The 16,333-nt window shown below is 35.9% G+C and overlaps 2 protein-coding genes and 1 pseudogene across 3 annotated transcripts; 2 read left to right on the top strand and 1 right to left on the bottom strand.

Moving 5' to 3' along the window:
• Nucleotides 1–2,377: 2,377 nt before the first annotated feature.
• Nucleotides 2,378–5,898, top strand: LOC110421468 (3-dehydrosphinganine reductase TSC10A-like; annotated as a pseudogene). Its single transcript, XR_016351543.1, has 4 exons — nt 2,378–2,896; nt 3,820–3,967; nt 5,047–5,337; nt 5,674–5,898. The product of XR_016351543.1 is annotated as a 3-dehydrosphinganine reductase TSC10A-like (transcript).
• Nucleotides 5,899–6,749: 851 nt separating this feature from the next.
• PRXIIF (peroxiredoxin IIF) lies at nt 6,750–9,324 on the top strand. Its single transcript, XM_021435091.2, has 5 exons — nt 6,750–7,106; nt 7,204–7,233; nt 7,784–7,942; nt 8,626–8,720; nt 8,960–9,324. The coding sequence occupies exons 1-5, from the start codon at nt 6,891–6,893 to the stop codon at nt 9,063–9,065; spliced, it is 606 nt and encodes a 201-aa protein (XP_021290766.1). The 5' UTR covers nt 6,750–6,890; the 3' UTR covers nt 9,066–9,324.
• A 2,888-nt stretch (nt 9,325–12,212) lies between these two features.
• RHF1A (RING-H2 group F1A) lies at nt 12,213–15,948 on the bottom strand. The gene is made up of 8 exons (XM_021434867.2): nt 15,503–15,948; nt 14,759–14,805; nt 14,559–14,621; nt 14,315–14,426; nt 13,874–14,214; nt 13,446–13,541; nt 13,010–13,370; nt 12,213–12,613 (listed from the first exon to the last, which is right to left on the bottom strand). The coding sequence occupies exons 1-8, from the start codon at nt 15,692–15,694 to the stop codon at nt 12,602–12,604; spliced, it is 1,224 nt and encodes a 407-aa protein (XP_021290542.1). The 5' UTR covers nt 15,695–15,948; the 3' UTR covers nt 12,213–12,601.
• Between the last annotated feature and the right edge of the window lie 385 nt (nt 15,949–16,333).

Below are 16,333 nucleotides of genomic sequence, written 5' to 3' on the forward strand. Positions count from 1 at the left end.
TAATTGAGCTCTGATCAGTCAATTAGTCGATTTTAATCCTAAAAATATGAACAAAATTAGTCTCTTAATTCCATTGGCATTAAGCTTGATGGTGTTTCCCAAAGATCGCAGAACAAAATGTGATATATGAGATTAGAGTGCAATAGAAATAAAAACATGTTGAACCCTGACATTTTAAATTCTTTAATACTGGATGAATCAAATCTCCTTAAGTAGGATTAAACTTTGCTTGCTGAAAACTAATTATCTTAAATCATAATAACTGTCATGCTAAAATTGACACTAGATTGGAAGTTGCAGTTAGTATTAGAACTTTGTGCATGATCAACATCAATAAATTTGTTCTGCTACCAGCACTTGGCAAAATTGAATGATCAAACTTGATTATATCCCGTAGACCCATTTAATCACAGCTTCAACCTCATAAATAGCTACTAAAAACACTACTCTTCTGTTGTATTTTAGCATGAGAGATCAATGTAGATGGCCGTTATCACCAAAGGTATATATATGAGTTACTACTCACTATCCCCAACCACTATTGATAGGTTAGATTTAGGGGCAGGAGCTACCAAACCCTTCTGCCATTTTTGATAGGGAAGGAGATAGACTCTGTTATGCACTTTTCTTGCAGAAAATAACAAGAATCTTGCTGATTTCGGACCTGAGATCATTTATTAGATTAATTATTTCCTTTTCTTTATTTATTTTCATTTTTTTATGCTAACTGCAACATTTAATTGATGCAACCAGCACTCACCCTTTGCCTTGCAATCTTAATTTGAGGATCTAATCCTTCTGTTTATATTCACGAGTTGTTTTATCTGCTTTGCTGCTTACAAATTAAAAATCAGACCATAATGCGGCTATATTTTATTTTATCTGATAAAATCCTGGCCTGTATCCTCCTTTTTGTCTTAGCAATAATTATATAAAAAAGTAGTTCTATTCTTATTGTTTTACACTATAATTTATTTATTAAACTTCATAAGGTAGATTTTGTTAAAATTTTATATATTAATAATATTTAAATATTTATTTATTATATTATTTTTTAGAGTTTTATATATTTAATAATACTATAAACCCATTAATTTTTTTTGCAATTTTGTAAGAAGTGGGGTCAAAAAGTAGATTTTTAAATATTCTTTCAAGAATAATAATATTTAAATATTATCAAAAAGTAAATTTATAAAAAAATAATTTATATATTAATATTTAAATACTACATTGAAAGATAAAAAAAATTATAATTTAAGATTTTATTAAAAAAGTTAAAACCTAAACTATTCTCTCTTTTCAAAAATTCAAGTTGTACTCTTGAGACTTGTAGTGACTTTCCTCTACTTGATCTTTGTCTGTGTTTGTCACTTTCTCAAAACAGCTCAACTAGATTTCAATTGTAAATAATTTTCAATCCAACTGTGTTTGGATGAGGAATTTGTTAAAGTTAATGGAATTGGTGATCTTGCAAGGAAGATGGTTGAGACAAATAAACTATTGTGTATCTTTTGATTTATTTGCTAATAAAACTTGCATTGATCGCATTTGAACAATTGATTCATTGGTTGGTTCATGACCCTCTACTTAAAAAGTAAAGTTCGAATTTCTATTTTCCTAATTATATATATATATATATAAATAAAAACTTACATTGATCTTACTAATTGTAACAACGTCATGTTTCTACTATTGCTTATCATGCAATGTTTTTCGAATGAGTGACAAGTGAATGATTGTTAAGTGATAAGTGAATGATGGTAGGTGACATATGATAGTATTTGAGTGATAAGTGAATGATTGTTAAATGACATATGACAGCATTTGACGGTGTTTCTACTAATGCTATCATGTAATATTTTTCAAATGAGTAACGAGTGGATGAATTATTGCTAAATCGAATAAGTGATAAGTAGATGAATAAATGCCAGATGACATATGTAGAAAAGATGTATTTGATAGTGTTTTTATTAATACTATCATGCAATGTTTTCAAATATATAAAAAATTGTTATAAATAATTATAATTTTTTCTAGATATTTTTACTTTGAAGTATTAAATAAATATATTAAATTTATATTTTTTAATTTAATATTAAAATTTTTAATTTATAAATTTATTTATTATTATTATTTTAATTATGATACCACTTGAAAAGATTTCTAAATCTAAAAATCATTATCCATGTTTCATGTTGATTACTTAGCAATAAAAACCAGAAACTGATATTTATTTATTTCACTTTAATTTAAGAAACCCACCTGCCTTTTAAAAAAGAGTTCGGAATCTAAAATTTGCCGCCCTGGGATAAATGGACTTGATGTTTTCCTTCCAGGAAATTCTACATATTGAAGTCAGCGCAGCAACTCTACTTAACTTTCAACGGTGCTCTTCGCTCTCCTCCTTCTACCTATCGTCCTTCTCCTCCTCTACTTCATCGTACGTCCCCGTCCTGTCACCATCCCTATAAAAAACCGCCTCGTGTTTATAACAGGCGGGTCAATTGGCATTGGCCTGGCCATTGTCAACCAAGCTGCCGCCGAGGGAGCCCGTATTTCCCTTCTGACCCGCTCCCTTGACAAGCTCGAAGAGGCCAAGCAATAAATCCGTCAGGCCTACCAAGTCGACGTCACGATCTTCGCAGCAGATGTTCGTGACTACGACGCCGTTAAGCGTACGATCAAGGAGGCTGGCCCTATTGATGTCCTAGTTGTTAACCATGGCGTGTATGTTATTCAGGAGCTTGAAAACCAGGGATTGGATGTGGTCAAGTTCATGATAGACGTGAACCTGACGGGAAGTTTCAATGACATCAAAGCCGCTTTGCCGTTGATGAAGGATAGAAAGGACAAGGGGCCTGTCTGCATCGCTCTTATGTCTTCAATGGCCGGCCACGTTTGTAGCTTAATCCGTGGCTTTTAGCTTTTGATAATTTTGTGCATTCTAGGTAAAATACACTGCTATTTTAAGTTTTAATTATAATTTTATATAAGTTTATTAGTATTTAAAATGGTTGACATTAATAGACAAAAGTAAAATATCTAAAATTTTTTTTTCTTTCTTATTCTTTTTCACTCTTTTCCTTTTTAAATTTTTTTTTTCAAGCTAACCAGTGGCTCTCCCTTACTCCAGTCGATCACCTTGCAGTTGGAATTGATCATAAGAGCACCAGATCTAGCATTCCCACTATCGAATCTGATCTAGGAGTGCCAAATCGCACCCCTCCAACATGATCTTGTGTCGATGTTCTCCAATACCATGGGAATGCCAGATCTAGTAGTCACTAACCAAATCTGGCCACGGGAGTGCCAAATCTAGCATTCTCGCTACTAGATCTAGTGAAGAAGTGCTAGATCCAATGTTCCCACGATCAGATCTAGTCAAGGAATGTCCAATTTAGCGTTTCTGTGGTCGGAGAATGTTTGGTTAACGTTTACCATGCCATCTGCTATAGATGGCTGTATGGGAAGTGGATCAAATTTAGTGAGGAAATTGAGAGAATGCTTGGGTAGAGTAGAGAGAGAAAGAAAGAGTAAAAAATAAAAAAAAAACATATTTTATATTGTGATAATTTTTAAAATTAATATAGAATAAAATTATCTTAAAAATGTTACTACATTATTATACTATTGAAAATATTAATGATTGACTAATTGCAGGACTTATGTGTCTAACAAAACATATTCTTTTAAAACAAATCGTAAATCTCGAATATTAATAAATATCAAAATTTAAAAAAATCAAAGTATTTTACCTTTACAATTTATTTCATTATAATTTTTTAATTGATTATTGTAATGTATAATATGATAATATAGGTAGGTGTTTATGGGTATGCGGCCTATTCAGCAACCAAATTTGGCCTTCGGGGTTTAGCAGAATCATTGCAACAGGAAGTTATTGAGGATAATATTCATGCATCTATAATATTCCCTCCAGTTACTGAAACTCCTGGTCTAGAGGAAGGTCTGATTTTTACTTTCTTTATCTTTTCCATTCTATGCTGAAGTTGTATTCATTATACTAATTACGAACTTTTTTCTTAGAGTTCATATCTATATCAGTATAATTAATTGTATATAATTTTAAAATCTCAATCATTTCTATTTGTGAGGTCTATTCGGTCTTCATATGAGTAATACTTATTGTAAATCTTAGGAGCCTTTTTTCCTTTGTAGTTAACTTTTTTTTGGGGGGGGGTCATTTTTATGTTACGTGGAGTTAAAATGAATAGTAAAAATATTATTATATTATATTATTATATATCAACAGATCATATTAACAAATGATATTTTAAATAAAAATAAATAATTTATTATTAGTTAAAAGAGTTTATTTAATTCAAAAGAGTAAAGATTTATTTTTTGAAATAGTTTAGAGAATTTTTAAATATTATGTCATATAATTCATCCCTGATGTTTTTCTCAACAAATTATTGTATAATTGAGATAATAAATGAGTAAAATTAGCACTCTATCATGTGTATTGCAGCAAGGAAGATTATGCCAGAACTGAGCAAAATCATAGTTGGCTCTGGTGGAATCAATGCTGAAGAAATTGGCAAGATAACCGTTGATGGTATCAAATGTGGAAGTTTTAGCATCCCCAGCAGCTTTCTTGGGCAAACACTCGCCATGGTTACTGCTGGTGTATCCCCTCAGAGATCGTTCCTGACGGCATCCCTTGAGGTGGTTTTCGCCGGTCTATTTCGCTTTGGAGGTCTGCTTTTCCGATGGAACTTGTATGGGATCATAAAGAAATGGCATGCACAGAAAAAACAGTAAGTCTATGCAATAAATTTGTATATTTATAAACTTCAGGAGAAATTAGACACATATTTTTCCAAGCTTGTTTGGCTTTTTTCTAGTATGGGGCTAAAGAAATGAGTTTCTCTTTTCTCCCATGATTTCAAGGGCCTAGAATTCTCTGGTGCTTGATATGGATGTAGATTTCTTCGAGAATAACCAAGTTAACCATAGCAATTAGCACATTTAAGTTACATATCGGACAGTTGCATTTAATTATTAAAAGCTGACCAATTGCAGCGAAGAGGAAAATGCCAGAACTCACCAAAATCATAATTGGCTCTCCTGTTCCTATGAAAGCTGATGACGTTGCCAAGAAAACTTTAGACGGCATCAAATCTGGAAGTTTTATCATCCCCTGCAACTTAATTGGGTACCTACTAGCCTTCGCTACTGCTGGTGTATCCCCTCAGAGATCTTTCTTGATGGCATTCCTTTATGTGGCTCTTGCTGGTATATCACGTCTTGTAGTTTTGTTTTACCTGCGGAACTGGTACAGGACCATAAGAAAGTGGCATTCACAGACAAAAAGTAAGTACGCTATACGTTATAAAAACATTTTTTATGCGTGGGTATTGATATGGACGGTGTGCCTTTCACATTTTTGTCAAGATTCCAGTAATGATACTTAGAATTGCTAGTAAGGGGTTGAATCTGTAGTTTAGTATTGGGGTTTATGTCAAAAGCATCTCTTAAATGATTCCAACTTGACATGGGGCAATGTAATCTTTTCTTTCGGAGAGCTCGATTATTCTTTTGAATGGTGTTTCCATTCATGATCGCACATTTTTCTTGTGTCAGAACTGTCAGAGGTAAGTCTTAGTAATATTGTGATAAAGGGTTCCTTCTTCTTTTAATTGATTTCAGGGGCCTAGAGTTCTTTGTTTCTTGATATGGATCAGCATTGCTTCTTCTGGTGCAGTAATTTGCTCTTTCAGGCCCCATGGATGTTTCTTTCAAAGAAAAACAAAAAACAAGTTTCGGCATTCGACATTCGACATTCGATCTTGGAGCTCTGTGAACTCTCCAAGTGTCTGTCATTGCGCCAATGCGATGTTGACTTCTTTGATTAAGTACCTTCAAAATAATAAGTTTGTTGCCCATATGGAATGGTAGCTAAATTCCGAAGTAATGTAAAGCTCCATCATGTAACAGCCTGCATGACAAACTTGCAGTTTATATAAGAACTAAATGTGATCAGAAGAGCAAATCTACTCTGTTCTCAAGAATTGCCGAGTAATGACGCTGTGATGAACCTTCGTAAACATTTATTCACTTTGTATCTAATCCCTCTGATTGAACTGGCAAGCATGGTTATGGTACGAATATATGACCTTTTAACAAAAATGTATACTGAAAGGATCAAATTTTCAGTAAAGTCAGCAGGAAAAACAGAACCAATTAACAAAACGAAAATGAACAACAATTTTGAACTAGCTAAACTGCTCACATTCATGCCCCAGATATGGCAAAACAACCTGTTGACAAATTCATTGTCAACACCCTAAGCTTTAAGGTCTCAACCAGAGAAGTTGCTACAGCAGCTTTAGATTGTGGAGGCTTTCAAATTTTCCAATTGTTTCTTTCTGATTTAAAAGAGATACTTGAGAATCGGAACCGAATGGAGTCTGACCTTTAGAAATGTCTTGTCTTGTTCCCTAATCTCCTGACTTCTGCACTTGAGGACTTCTTTCAGATAAGGGCAGGTAAAACGTAAATGGTTTCCTTCCAGATAGCAGATGGATACCTTTGAATTTCAGCAAAAGGAGGAGAGAAATTTTTGAGATGACAGACAACAGCCCAATATTTTACCATTTGAGTCATCTTTCTTTCTAGTTAGTTAATCTGGACTTTAACCTTTTCTAGATTGGAACTGGACTTCAACTTTGCATAGATAATGGGCCCAGTATCTTATTAACCCAACACTTTAAAGCCTGTTCGGACGGACCCATTTGCAAAACCCATTGTCGGAAATCTTCCACCATTTCCAGAATCTGTGGGAAGGCCAGGCCAAGCCAGAGCGAAAACGACCAAGCAAGTAAGCAGGCAAAGAATCCGGTACGAACAAACCCCAGCGCAAGCCGATGGCATCAACAATTCTAAAGCGAGCAACTTCATCTGCTATGAAATCAAGGCTGGAAAGTCTGCTAACCGGAGCGTCAAGAAGAAGCTACGCGTCGATTGCAGCGGGGACGGACATAGTGAATGCTGCACCCGGTGTTTGTCTCCAGAAAGCTCGAAGCTGGGATGAAGGCGTCTCTTCTAACTTCTCTACTACTCCTCTCAAAGATATTTTCACGGTTTGACTTTGCTTTTTCTGTTAACAAATCATTTTTTTAAAATTATTTTATACCATAATTCATGGAGTAACTTTTAAAAAAAAAAATTTCATTTCAGGGCAAGAAAGTCGTCATCTTTGGACTGCCTGTAAGTTGGTTTTTATTCGATTACAATATATTTCTTTATAAGCATATAACTTGCTTATCGTAATTGGACTTGCTATAATTTTGTCATTTCGCATGGAAATGAGATATGGAATTTGATTTTAATGGGAATTTGTTGTAAAAATCGAGGCTTGACATGTTCAGAACAACTCGGCAGACATAACAAATTATAATGATCTCTGTGATTTTCTGAAATGTATAATAATTACTTCTTGAGGATTGTTATATTGATTATTTTCAATGAGGCGATAATGAAGGATTGGTTGCGGTACTATATACCTGGTTTAAAATATATTCTGTGAATGAATTTTTATGAAGCAGAAAATGGTGGTGGACTGATTGGTTTATGTTGAGAGCAGGACTGAAAATCTTGAACGTTTTCAGATGTGTAAGTCTTACCAAATAGTTAATCAAAGACAATTTAACCAATACCTAAAGTGGAATGTGGATCTATTTGCTTTGTTATTTTGTTGTTTTTGTTTAGAATGGCAATTCTATGAAGTTCGGATTTATACCGTTTTGGCATTTTGTAGGGAGCATACACTGGGGTTTGTTCACTGCAGCATGTGCCTAGTTACAAAAAGAACATTGATAAGTTCAAGGCTAAAGGAATTGATTCTATCATTTGTGTTGCTGTTAATGATCCGTATGCCATGAATGCCTGGGCAGACAATCTGCAAGCTAAAGATGCGGTAAGTCATTTCAACATAATAATGTATGCTAATACCTGTACATTCTACAAATTCTTCCTTATAGTGTTCAGTTGATTGTTGATGTGCGATATTGGTGTTCTGCAATTTGGATTTGTCATATTCATTTTTCTTTAGCTGGCTTTCTTTCTCAATTGTTATCTAGGGATCTGTGGAGATCTAGTGATTTCTCTGCTGTCTAGGAAGATACTCATTCTTTTGTCCCATAAATTTATGACCACAAGCTCATGAACCGCTAGTTTTGGAAGATCTTCAACTTTACAAAAGCAGTAGCAATTAGTAATTTATGCATGTAACAAGTCAATCCTGAAATTTCCTAGCTGGAAAAAAAAAACATAAATTCTATCGCCTCTGTTTGGTTACTAGAGGTACTGAAAGAAAGCAGATGAGAAAACAATGGTTTTGGCTGGCCAAATAACAACTAAACAAGCCTAATTTATTGCTATTAGTGTATTTCCCGCAAATTAGTTAGTGTAATTTTGTAAATTAAACAGACTAGTCTACTGGTGATTAATAAAATTTGGACTTGATGATATGTTGTTAAGATTCTTTTCTTCATTGAAGTGCATTAATGTGGCTGTAAGCAACATCTCCCAACCCCCTACTTTACCTTTTTCTCTCTCTTTCTTTTCTTTTCTCCTTCTCTATCTTTTTCCCCGTTACAGATTGAATTTTATGGGGACTTTGACGGAAGCTTCCACAAGAGCCTAGAATTAGGAAAAGATCTCTCTGCTGCTTTGCTTGGGCCTCGCTCTGAAAGGTACTTCTAGCACTATGCTCTTGTCATTAGAATTATATATAGATCAAAGAAACAGCTATGACTTTCAACTCCTCATATAATTATGGAGATGCCTCAGACCATGTTGAATGTATGACTTTGTCCAGGGCTTTGGTTTTGAACATTCTTCAGGACAACAAACTGATGCCTCTATTTATCATTTCATTGCTAAAGTTTCAGATTTTTATCAGCTACTAAGAATATTGTTGGTTTTTATGTAGATGGTCAGCATACGTAGTTGATGGAAAGGTTAAAGCTCTTAACGTAGAGGAGGCCCCATCTGACTTCAAGGTTTCTGGTGCAGAGGTTATTTTGGAACAGATATAAAGATGTTATAGAATCATTTTGCCACTCTACGCCAGCACTTTCTATATTATGCTAGTTACTTGTTGGCTTAAACATTCACTACTACTTTACTGAAGTTTTCAATCTTATCCTGGGGTGTCCCTATGGCTTAATTTCTGCTTGGAAACAAGTTCTCTGCACATATTGTAAGAAGATCTGATTGAATTTGGTTGAGAGATCAATGAGAGGTGTCCTCTCATTTTCATGCTTGAAACTCTGTTCCCCAATATTTCCCTTTTCATATCTCCTGCATATAATATCATATATGTTTGATCATTTTGATTGTTTTGATACCTTGATATACCCATGAATCGTGCTGTCATCAGTTGTATGACTGCTGCTATTTTGGAAATGATTTGTCTTGTTCTATCTCGATATGAACTTAGCAGTTAATGCACTTGTTTAGTCTTTCTTCCTTATATTTTTCTGTACATTTGAGAAAGTCCAAAGAAAAATGGAATTTGAATTTTGAATGTCCATTTATTTTAGCTATTGGCAAAAGATGGTAAATGATTTGTTGAATAAATGAGGGTGAGTGACTTGAAATCCTTTTGTTGTTGTTGTTGTTGTTGTTGTTGTTGTTGATGTATGTATGTACGTTTGTGAGACATGACATCATGGTTTAAGACCCCTAGACATGGTCAGGTTTTGGACGCAAGAAAAGTACTATTTCTATTCCATACCTCCTACATCTTCCCAATCATTATACTGGAAACCGTTTTCCGTGGCAATGTGGGTCGTGATTACGTGAACGAAATCATGAATCTTATTCAAATCCAAAGCAGGAAATGGAAGACCATATTTGCTCAAGATTGAGGTTTGGGCTTCTGCTTCATAGTCCACACCTCAGAAATCTAACCCACCAATGATGTGGGCCCAATGCAAGAGTACCGCACATCATTGCTGGCCTATAAACAGCCTCCTCTTCTTTACCCAATATTCACTTGCTCAAAGCTCTCTCCACAGCCAGGCAAAGAATATGTCATGGTGCCACCTCCACCGGCCATAAATCCTCAATACAAGCTAACCAACTAACTAAAAAAGTATTTTTATCTCACATCATAAAAGAACGAGAGGTTTTGGACTTTTTATAAGCGGGTGTGCTGCACACCCCTATAAGTGCGCTAATATTAAATGAGGGAAGAGAATGAAGTAGTGACCGTGACAAAGCTGGAAATAACATAACCGGACCTGTTCTCCGTCGATCATCCAGCTAACTAAACGACGCGCGGGCCCAGGGAGATTAGGGTAGTGGGTTGGCCGACAAGCAACGAGGGCGTTGCCAGATAGTGGGGGAGAAAGTGTCACGAGAAAAATATCTCTATTCTACATCAGACAAGAACGGGATGTCCTGAGCTCCTTATAAGCGGGTGTGCAACACACTCCTATAAGCTCGTTTATGGGGGAAAAGGTAATGACACACAAGCACGTTTAGTGGAGAGTAGTCTTGCATGGAATTATTGGTGACCTTATTTGTTCTCTTTTGTTTCTTATACTTGTCTATTCTAATCTGCATGGAAAGGTAGCACAGGTGACTACTGGAGGGGACTCCGGAATAGGAAGATCTGTATGCTACCATTCTGCTTTAGAAGCTGCAACCCTGGCCTTCTCGTATGTCAACGACCAAGAGGACAGGGACAAGGATGATACTATGCAAATGCTAAGAGAAGAAAAGACCCGTGGGGCCAAGGACGCCTTAGCCATAGCGGCAGATATCAGAACTGTAAGAGGGTTATTCATGTTGTTGTAGAAGAATTAGGAAAGATCAATATCAATTAAGAGTTAATTAATTAAACTTAGATTAAAATAATACATTACTTTAATCAATTGCAAGTTACCAGATGAACCAAGCCTTGTTATGATACTTTAACTCGTTTTAACTTGTTATAATACTTTAACTTGTTATGTGTTTTTCAAGTCTATTTCTTTTGTTTTCACAGTCGTTAAAATGTTCCGCTGTAAAGCACAGAATTCCATCTCTGGAATCTTGTGCTCAGCTATTTATCCTCATCGTTTTTGCATTCTCCAATCCCGGTTTACAAGACTATGGCTGTTACTGTCATATATATACTAACATGAAAAGTAGTGAGGGTGGTTTTTTCACCCAAATTGATTTTCCCAATCTTTTTTCTTTAGCTTCTCTGGTTTTTGTTGTTTTGGCTCTCCTTGCTTTAAAACCTTCCCCGATTTATCCTAAATTTCTTCATAAAGTACTACGACTAGTATAACACTATGTCAATTTCCTCTCCAATTGAATTTGTTACAAAGTAGAATTAACATTTAACCTTTCCACAATCAATGCATCCTAACACAACTAGGGGACTACCATGCCACATTCTAACACCCAACATTTTCAAAGTATCTCTTCCGAAACCATTGGGTATTAGCATTTTCCAGGCAACACAAGAACTAACTGAAAGGACAAGTGGAAAATGATAAGTTTTACAAGCCTCTCTTTCTAATACCATGAAACTCTACATCTCTAAAGCAAATTCGGGATATTGATTAGTAGGTTTAGTTAGTGGTATCCTGGTGCAACTTTGAGATGTCCACAAAATGCCAACCGTTTAGTCGGCTAATAGTCTACTACTCAGCCACATAGTGATGCGATTACGTGAATGAAAACATGAATCTTGTTCAAATCCAAAACATGAAACGGGAAAAACGATAATGCTGAAGATTGAGGTGGTGTGCCGGCCGCTCCATGGCCCATGCCGACCTCAGAAATCTAGCTCTTCCACCATGGACAAAGCCAATACCTTATCAAGAACCGACGTGTCATCTTAGTTGTTCATCATATGGTAAAACTTCCCTGACACGTATGCAGCATGGACTGTTTACGCGGCACACAGCCTGAGTCCACTTGACCCACCAGTAAGATAGGCCCAGGGGCCGGGTGGGTCATGCATCAAAACCACAGCAAATGTATCACCGCTTGACAATGTTATGCTATAAAAACTTTGCACGCACAATCCAGAGTCTTCACTTTCTTTCTCTGATAAGATCTAATTTGACTCTAAAGGGTATTAGGCTTAACTTTCTTTCCTTTTTTTTAAAAAAAAATTTCTGCTGGGCTGCTCCCAGTAAGAATCTAGGGAAAAAAGAAGGTAGGAATGCAATTTTAGAATATACCTGAAAGTAAGAAACAGAGGCATTTTTTTCAAATTTAAATAGCCCGAATAATTAGAGAACAGAAAAAGCTGAATGTCAAACTCCTCTGTAAAACCAGAACGCAAACAGCACAGACCAAATAGGAGAGAAGGTGAAAGCTTTTACAATTCTTGCTTTCTTACTACTCCTACCAGTGTTTTATGACAAAAGGAAATGTTGGTGTCAGGACAATATATGGTGTATGTACCATCCAACTTGGGGAATCTTTTGCAAGATATAGGCAATGCAGGACGCAAACCAACCGGCAAATTGGTTTCCTCACTGTAACATCACTTGCATTAAATAGCCTCTTCCAAAACAAAATGTTAACTGCCACAACGAACCAGCCAATGACATACTCAACAGCATCAATGTCCTCTCTGGAAGACAAGAATATCATGATAAGTAATGCTACACACAAAATTAAATCCGTGACTATGGAATGCTTTTTGAATATATCAAAATTTTGTCTATTCTTCAATACAATGTTCCTTATGTCTTAGAAATTGACCACAAAAGGGCATTCAGATGCAGCACAAAAACCAAATGCAGAATTTATTTTCATAATGAACCAGTGGTTCCTCATCCCACCCCACTTTTTCCAATAACATGGGAATAATTCAATGCATGATACAGATTCAAAAGATCTGTGTCTTGACAATTTAAAAACGGTCATCTTTCCTAAGAGAATATTGCTGGGTTATGCTTGATCATCTGAGTAACTAATTAGCAGCAATCAGTTGATGGAATGACATTCTGAGAAAAGTTGGTCATACCTGGGTGGGAGAAACTTCAACTTTGCCCGGGATGGTAAAAGAGGAATAAGATGGTTCTTCTGAATTTAAACCATGAGAGAATTCTGCATGGTTATTATTAAGACTCTGAGCGATAACATTTTCTTGCACTCCCTTTCCCTTAAATAAAATGTTTGGGGTACCACCAGTGCCACCAGAAACAGGTATAGAAGCTCCAGGTCTTTTTGTAGCAATATCTAGACGTTCAATCATTTTTGCAACACCAGCAATCCCCGCACTCATCTCCCGCTGCACTCCCTTGCTGAGCTCCTTAACAGAGCTATTACGAGCAAGAAGCTTCTCTTTCAGACCTCTGGTACCTTTAGAAATAGATTCCTTGTATCTGTTGCAATACATCCATGCCCTTAGCAACACATAGATATCAGTCTCAAACAAACCTGAATTGAAACACATGTACCTGGCTGAAGCAATGGACCATTTAGATTTGATAGACTCAGTGAAAGAAAATGTTTCAGATGAGCTTGGTCTATGTAGAGTATCCACTTGTGGCTGCCTGAACAAAATAAAGAACAATGATCAAAGGACTTAGAGGTTGTATAAAATGTAATGCAAGTGAATACCAATGACCACTACAAACAGAAGAATACTTCAGAGAAATACCATTTAGAGATGCACAAAAGAATAAGATAACATACTGCTATTATTATAGTCATCATAAAAATTTGATAGAAAACAGCTGAAAGACACATCATAAGATCTGTAGAGTATGAATAATATAAACCTCGTGCTCCTTGTTGGAAGCAAATTTTCAGGATGTTCTTCCAACAGGACATACTACAATAAGCAAGTTGAGAACAGGCTAGGAATCCAAGAGAATATAATTACCTTGTGTCGATAGCCTTATCTCCACTGACAGCAGAACTAGAGACCACATCAACAGATGGGTTCACAGGTAATGGAGGGTCAATATTTGGTATGACTGAAGCCAGTGAATCACACTGACTTAACCCATACCTTAAGTTTTGGCATTCATCCGGTGAAGTTGGATTTGTCTGCTGTGTGTGCGGCATATGTTCAGGAGAGGTAAAAAAAAGAACTCGAGCAGGGTCAAGCCCAGAAGATCTTTGCCTTTCCCTTCTGCGAACATAACGAGCTCTGCTCGCAGCAGCAGCTAGATGCTGCAAAATGCGTTCATCAAAGTCTGAGTCATCTGAATGAGATGCATCCTGAGAACCAAATAACATGCTATCATTAAAATATTCTTGTTGAGCTTAATACTCAGCATAAAAATGAATATAAAGGTTCAAAAGGAACCAAATAAATCACCTCCTCGGTACCAAAATCGTCATGGAAATGATGAAAATCTATGGGAACAGCAGGAGAAGGGTTCCTTGACCTGCAGTGCCTTTCAATCCTGACAGCATCTAGAAGCTCTTGGCTGCAAAGATGCATGCATATAAACAAAAAATCACCGATTAGCTGATTAGTTTCCGCTCATAAGCAATTGATGTATTTAATGCATGTATGTAGAGAGTTAGAGAGGAGGGAGGGGAATTAACAAGTTATACACCTGGCAGGATCTTTCAGGACAAACGATTGCCAACATATTGGGCACTCTTTGCTTCTCTGTGACCTAGTGGGTACACAAGTTCAATTAGGAAATGACAGAATTAAGAACAAAGAACTATTATATTATTGCATTCCTGGGCAAATATGTAAGAAACCGTGTTTCCTATATAAGTATAATCTAAAAGTGAGAGAGACACCTACCATTCAAGAATGCATTGAAGATGGTATTCATGTCTACAACTGGTAACCTGAAACATGTTAAACAATTACCCAGCACCCACACTATAAGAATTAGTAATAAAAAATTAAATCCATCTTGAATCCATGTATATTTTTGAGCAAATTATATCCCCAAAGAGGAGAGCGGCAAAAAGAGTCCATACATCAAGCCGTCTAAAGAATAGATATACAAGACATATATCCTTCACTCACATAAAGGATGGCTATATGTTTGTGTGTGTGTGTGTGTGTGTGTGGCGAGAGTTGGGGGAAAACGAAAGCATTCTTCAAAGTTAATTGAGCTAATAATAGATCGAATCTAACAGTAAAGATCAGTGATCACTTTCCATCTTAAAATTTTGAAAATGTAAGAAACTGATCGCAATCAATGTTACAATCTCGCATGCTACAAATCATAACGTTTCACAAAAGTAATATGAACAGTCCACCAAACTCTTCCACTTCGATGATCAATTTATTTGGATCATTTGGTTATCAATTAAGATAATTGATTAAGGAAAACAATAAATTATCACTGAGCTGTAGTTCCAAAATACTAATTAAACAGCGACAATAAATCTCAAAGAACTACGATCAACAAAAAGTATTATCGACCAGCTCGATCATTACTAAACAAACAAAAAGTAAAAAGAACTGGTTAATCAAAATTTATTCAAGAAAAAAGGAAAAAGCATATAGAAGACTAGAAAGAGTGATGATTAGTACAGTGGCAGGGTCTTGAGCAGAGAAAGGCTCGAGACAGATGCTGCAACCGTCTTCGGAACCATCGTCAAGTACTGCTCCATAAGACGACGACGGCGGCGACGAGGATGAAGCAGCCATTAATGCGATCGGCTTCTCGGACAAGGAGCAAGAAGAATCAGCAGCAGCAGAAGCAGAGGAAGTGAAATCCGCCATTGAAACCAAACGTGTTTGGAAGAACAAAGAAGAGAAACGGAGTTTTGATAGAGAGGAATCGAGAATGCGGAAGAAGGAAGAAGCAAGGAACCCTAGGAAAAGCCAGTGTTTGGTTTCGGATGAGAAAAGTAAGCGGTCAAAGAAAAGAACTTTAATTTTATTTTGAGAATAAACTGAAAAAGAGGCAAAAGGCAGAATACGCAGGCGGAGGGGAAAAAGATAAACCGATTCAGACGGTTTGATTTTTGATGGAATCAATCAATCTAACCCTTTTCAATTTCTGTAATAATTAATTAATTAATTAATTCTGATTCATTATTTGGCGCTTTTTTAGATTATACTCTTTTCCGTTTCACACTCCACTTCTTTCTACGTAAGGGTAAGACGCTCCGATTTGTTCTCGGCTGGCTTGTTACAGATTTCGGCTTTTAATTTCATTAAATTAAATTCACACAAATCAAAATCTTTCCATTTCCGCCTTCTTTTTCTCTCACTAATAGATTTTTTTTCCAATTTGAGAAGTAAATTACATAAAATTGGATCATATTTACACAGTCAAAATCAACTCTCTTTTTTTCTCTCACAAATTTTATTCACATTTTCAATTTTTTTTTTTGGACAAACACATTTTCAATCATT

This window comes from Theobroma umbraticum, unplaced genomic scaffold, assembly GCF_002168275.2.
Source record: "Theobroma umbraticum cultivar Fairchild unplaced genomic scaffold, ASM216827v3 scaffold_130.0, whole genome shotgun sequence".
NCBI classification, from domain to species: Eukaryota; Viridiplantae; Streptophyta; class Magnoliopsida; order Malvales; family Malvaceae; genus Theobroma; species Theobroma umbraticum.

Excerpts from the sequence above, each read along its gene's own strand:
- RHF1A (XM_021434867.2), bottom strand. The coding sequence starts at position 15,694 with ATGGCGGATTTCACTTCCTCTGCTTCTGCTGCTGCTGATTCTTCTTGC. Across the intron at positions 14,806-15,502 it reads CTGCTCAAGACCCTGCCACT|GTTACCAGTTGTAGACATGA; the intron begins GTACTAATCATC and ends AACATGTTTCAG. Across the intron at positions 14,622-14,758 it reads CTTCAATGCATTCTTGAATG|GTCACAGAGAAGCAAAGAGT; the intron begins GTAGGTGTCTCT and ends TGTACCCACTAG.
- PRXIIF (XM_021435091.2), top strand. The coding sequence starts at position 6,891 with ATGGCATCAACAATTCTAAAGCGAGCAACTTCATCTGCTATGAAATCA. Across the intron at positions 7,107-7,203 it reads CTCTCAAAGATATTTTCACG|GGCAAGAAAGTCGTCATCTT; the intron begins GTTTGACTTTGC and ends ATTTCATTTCAG. Across the intron at positions 7,234-7,783 it reads TCGTCATCTTTGGACTGCCT|GGAGCATACACTGGGGTTTG; the intron begins GTAAGTTGGTTT and ends GGCATTTTGTAG.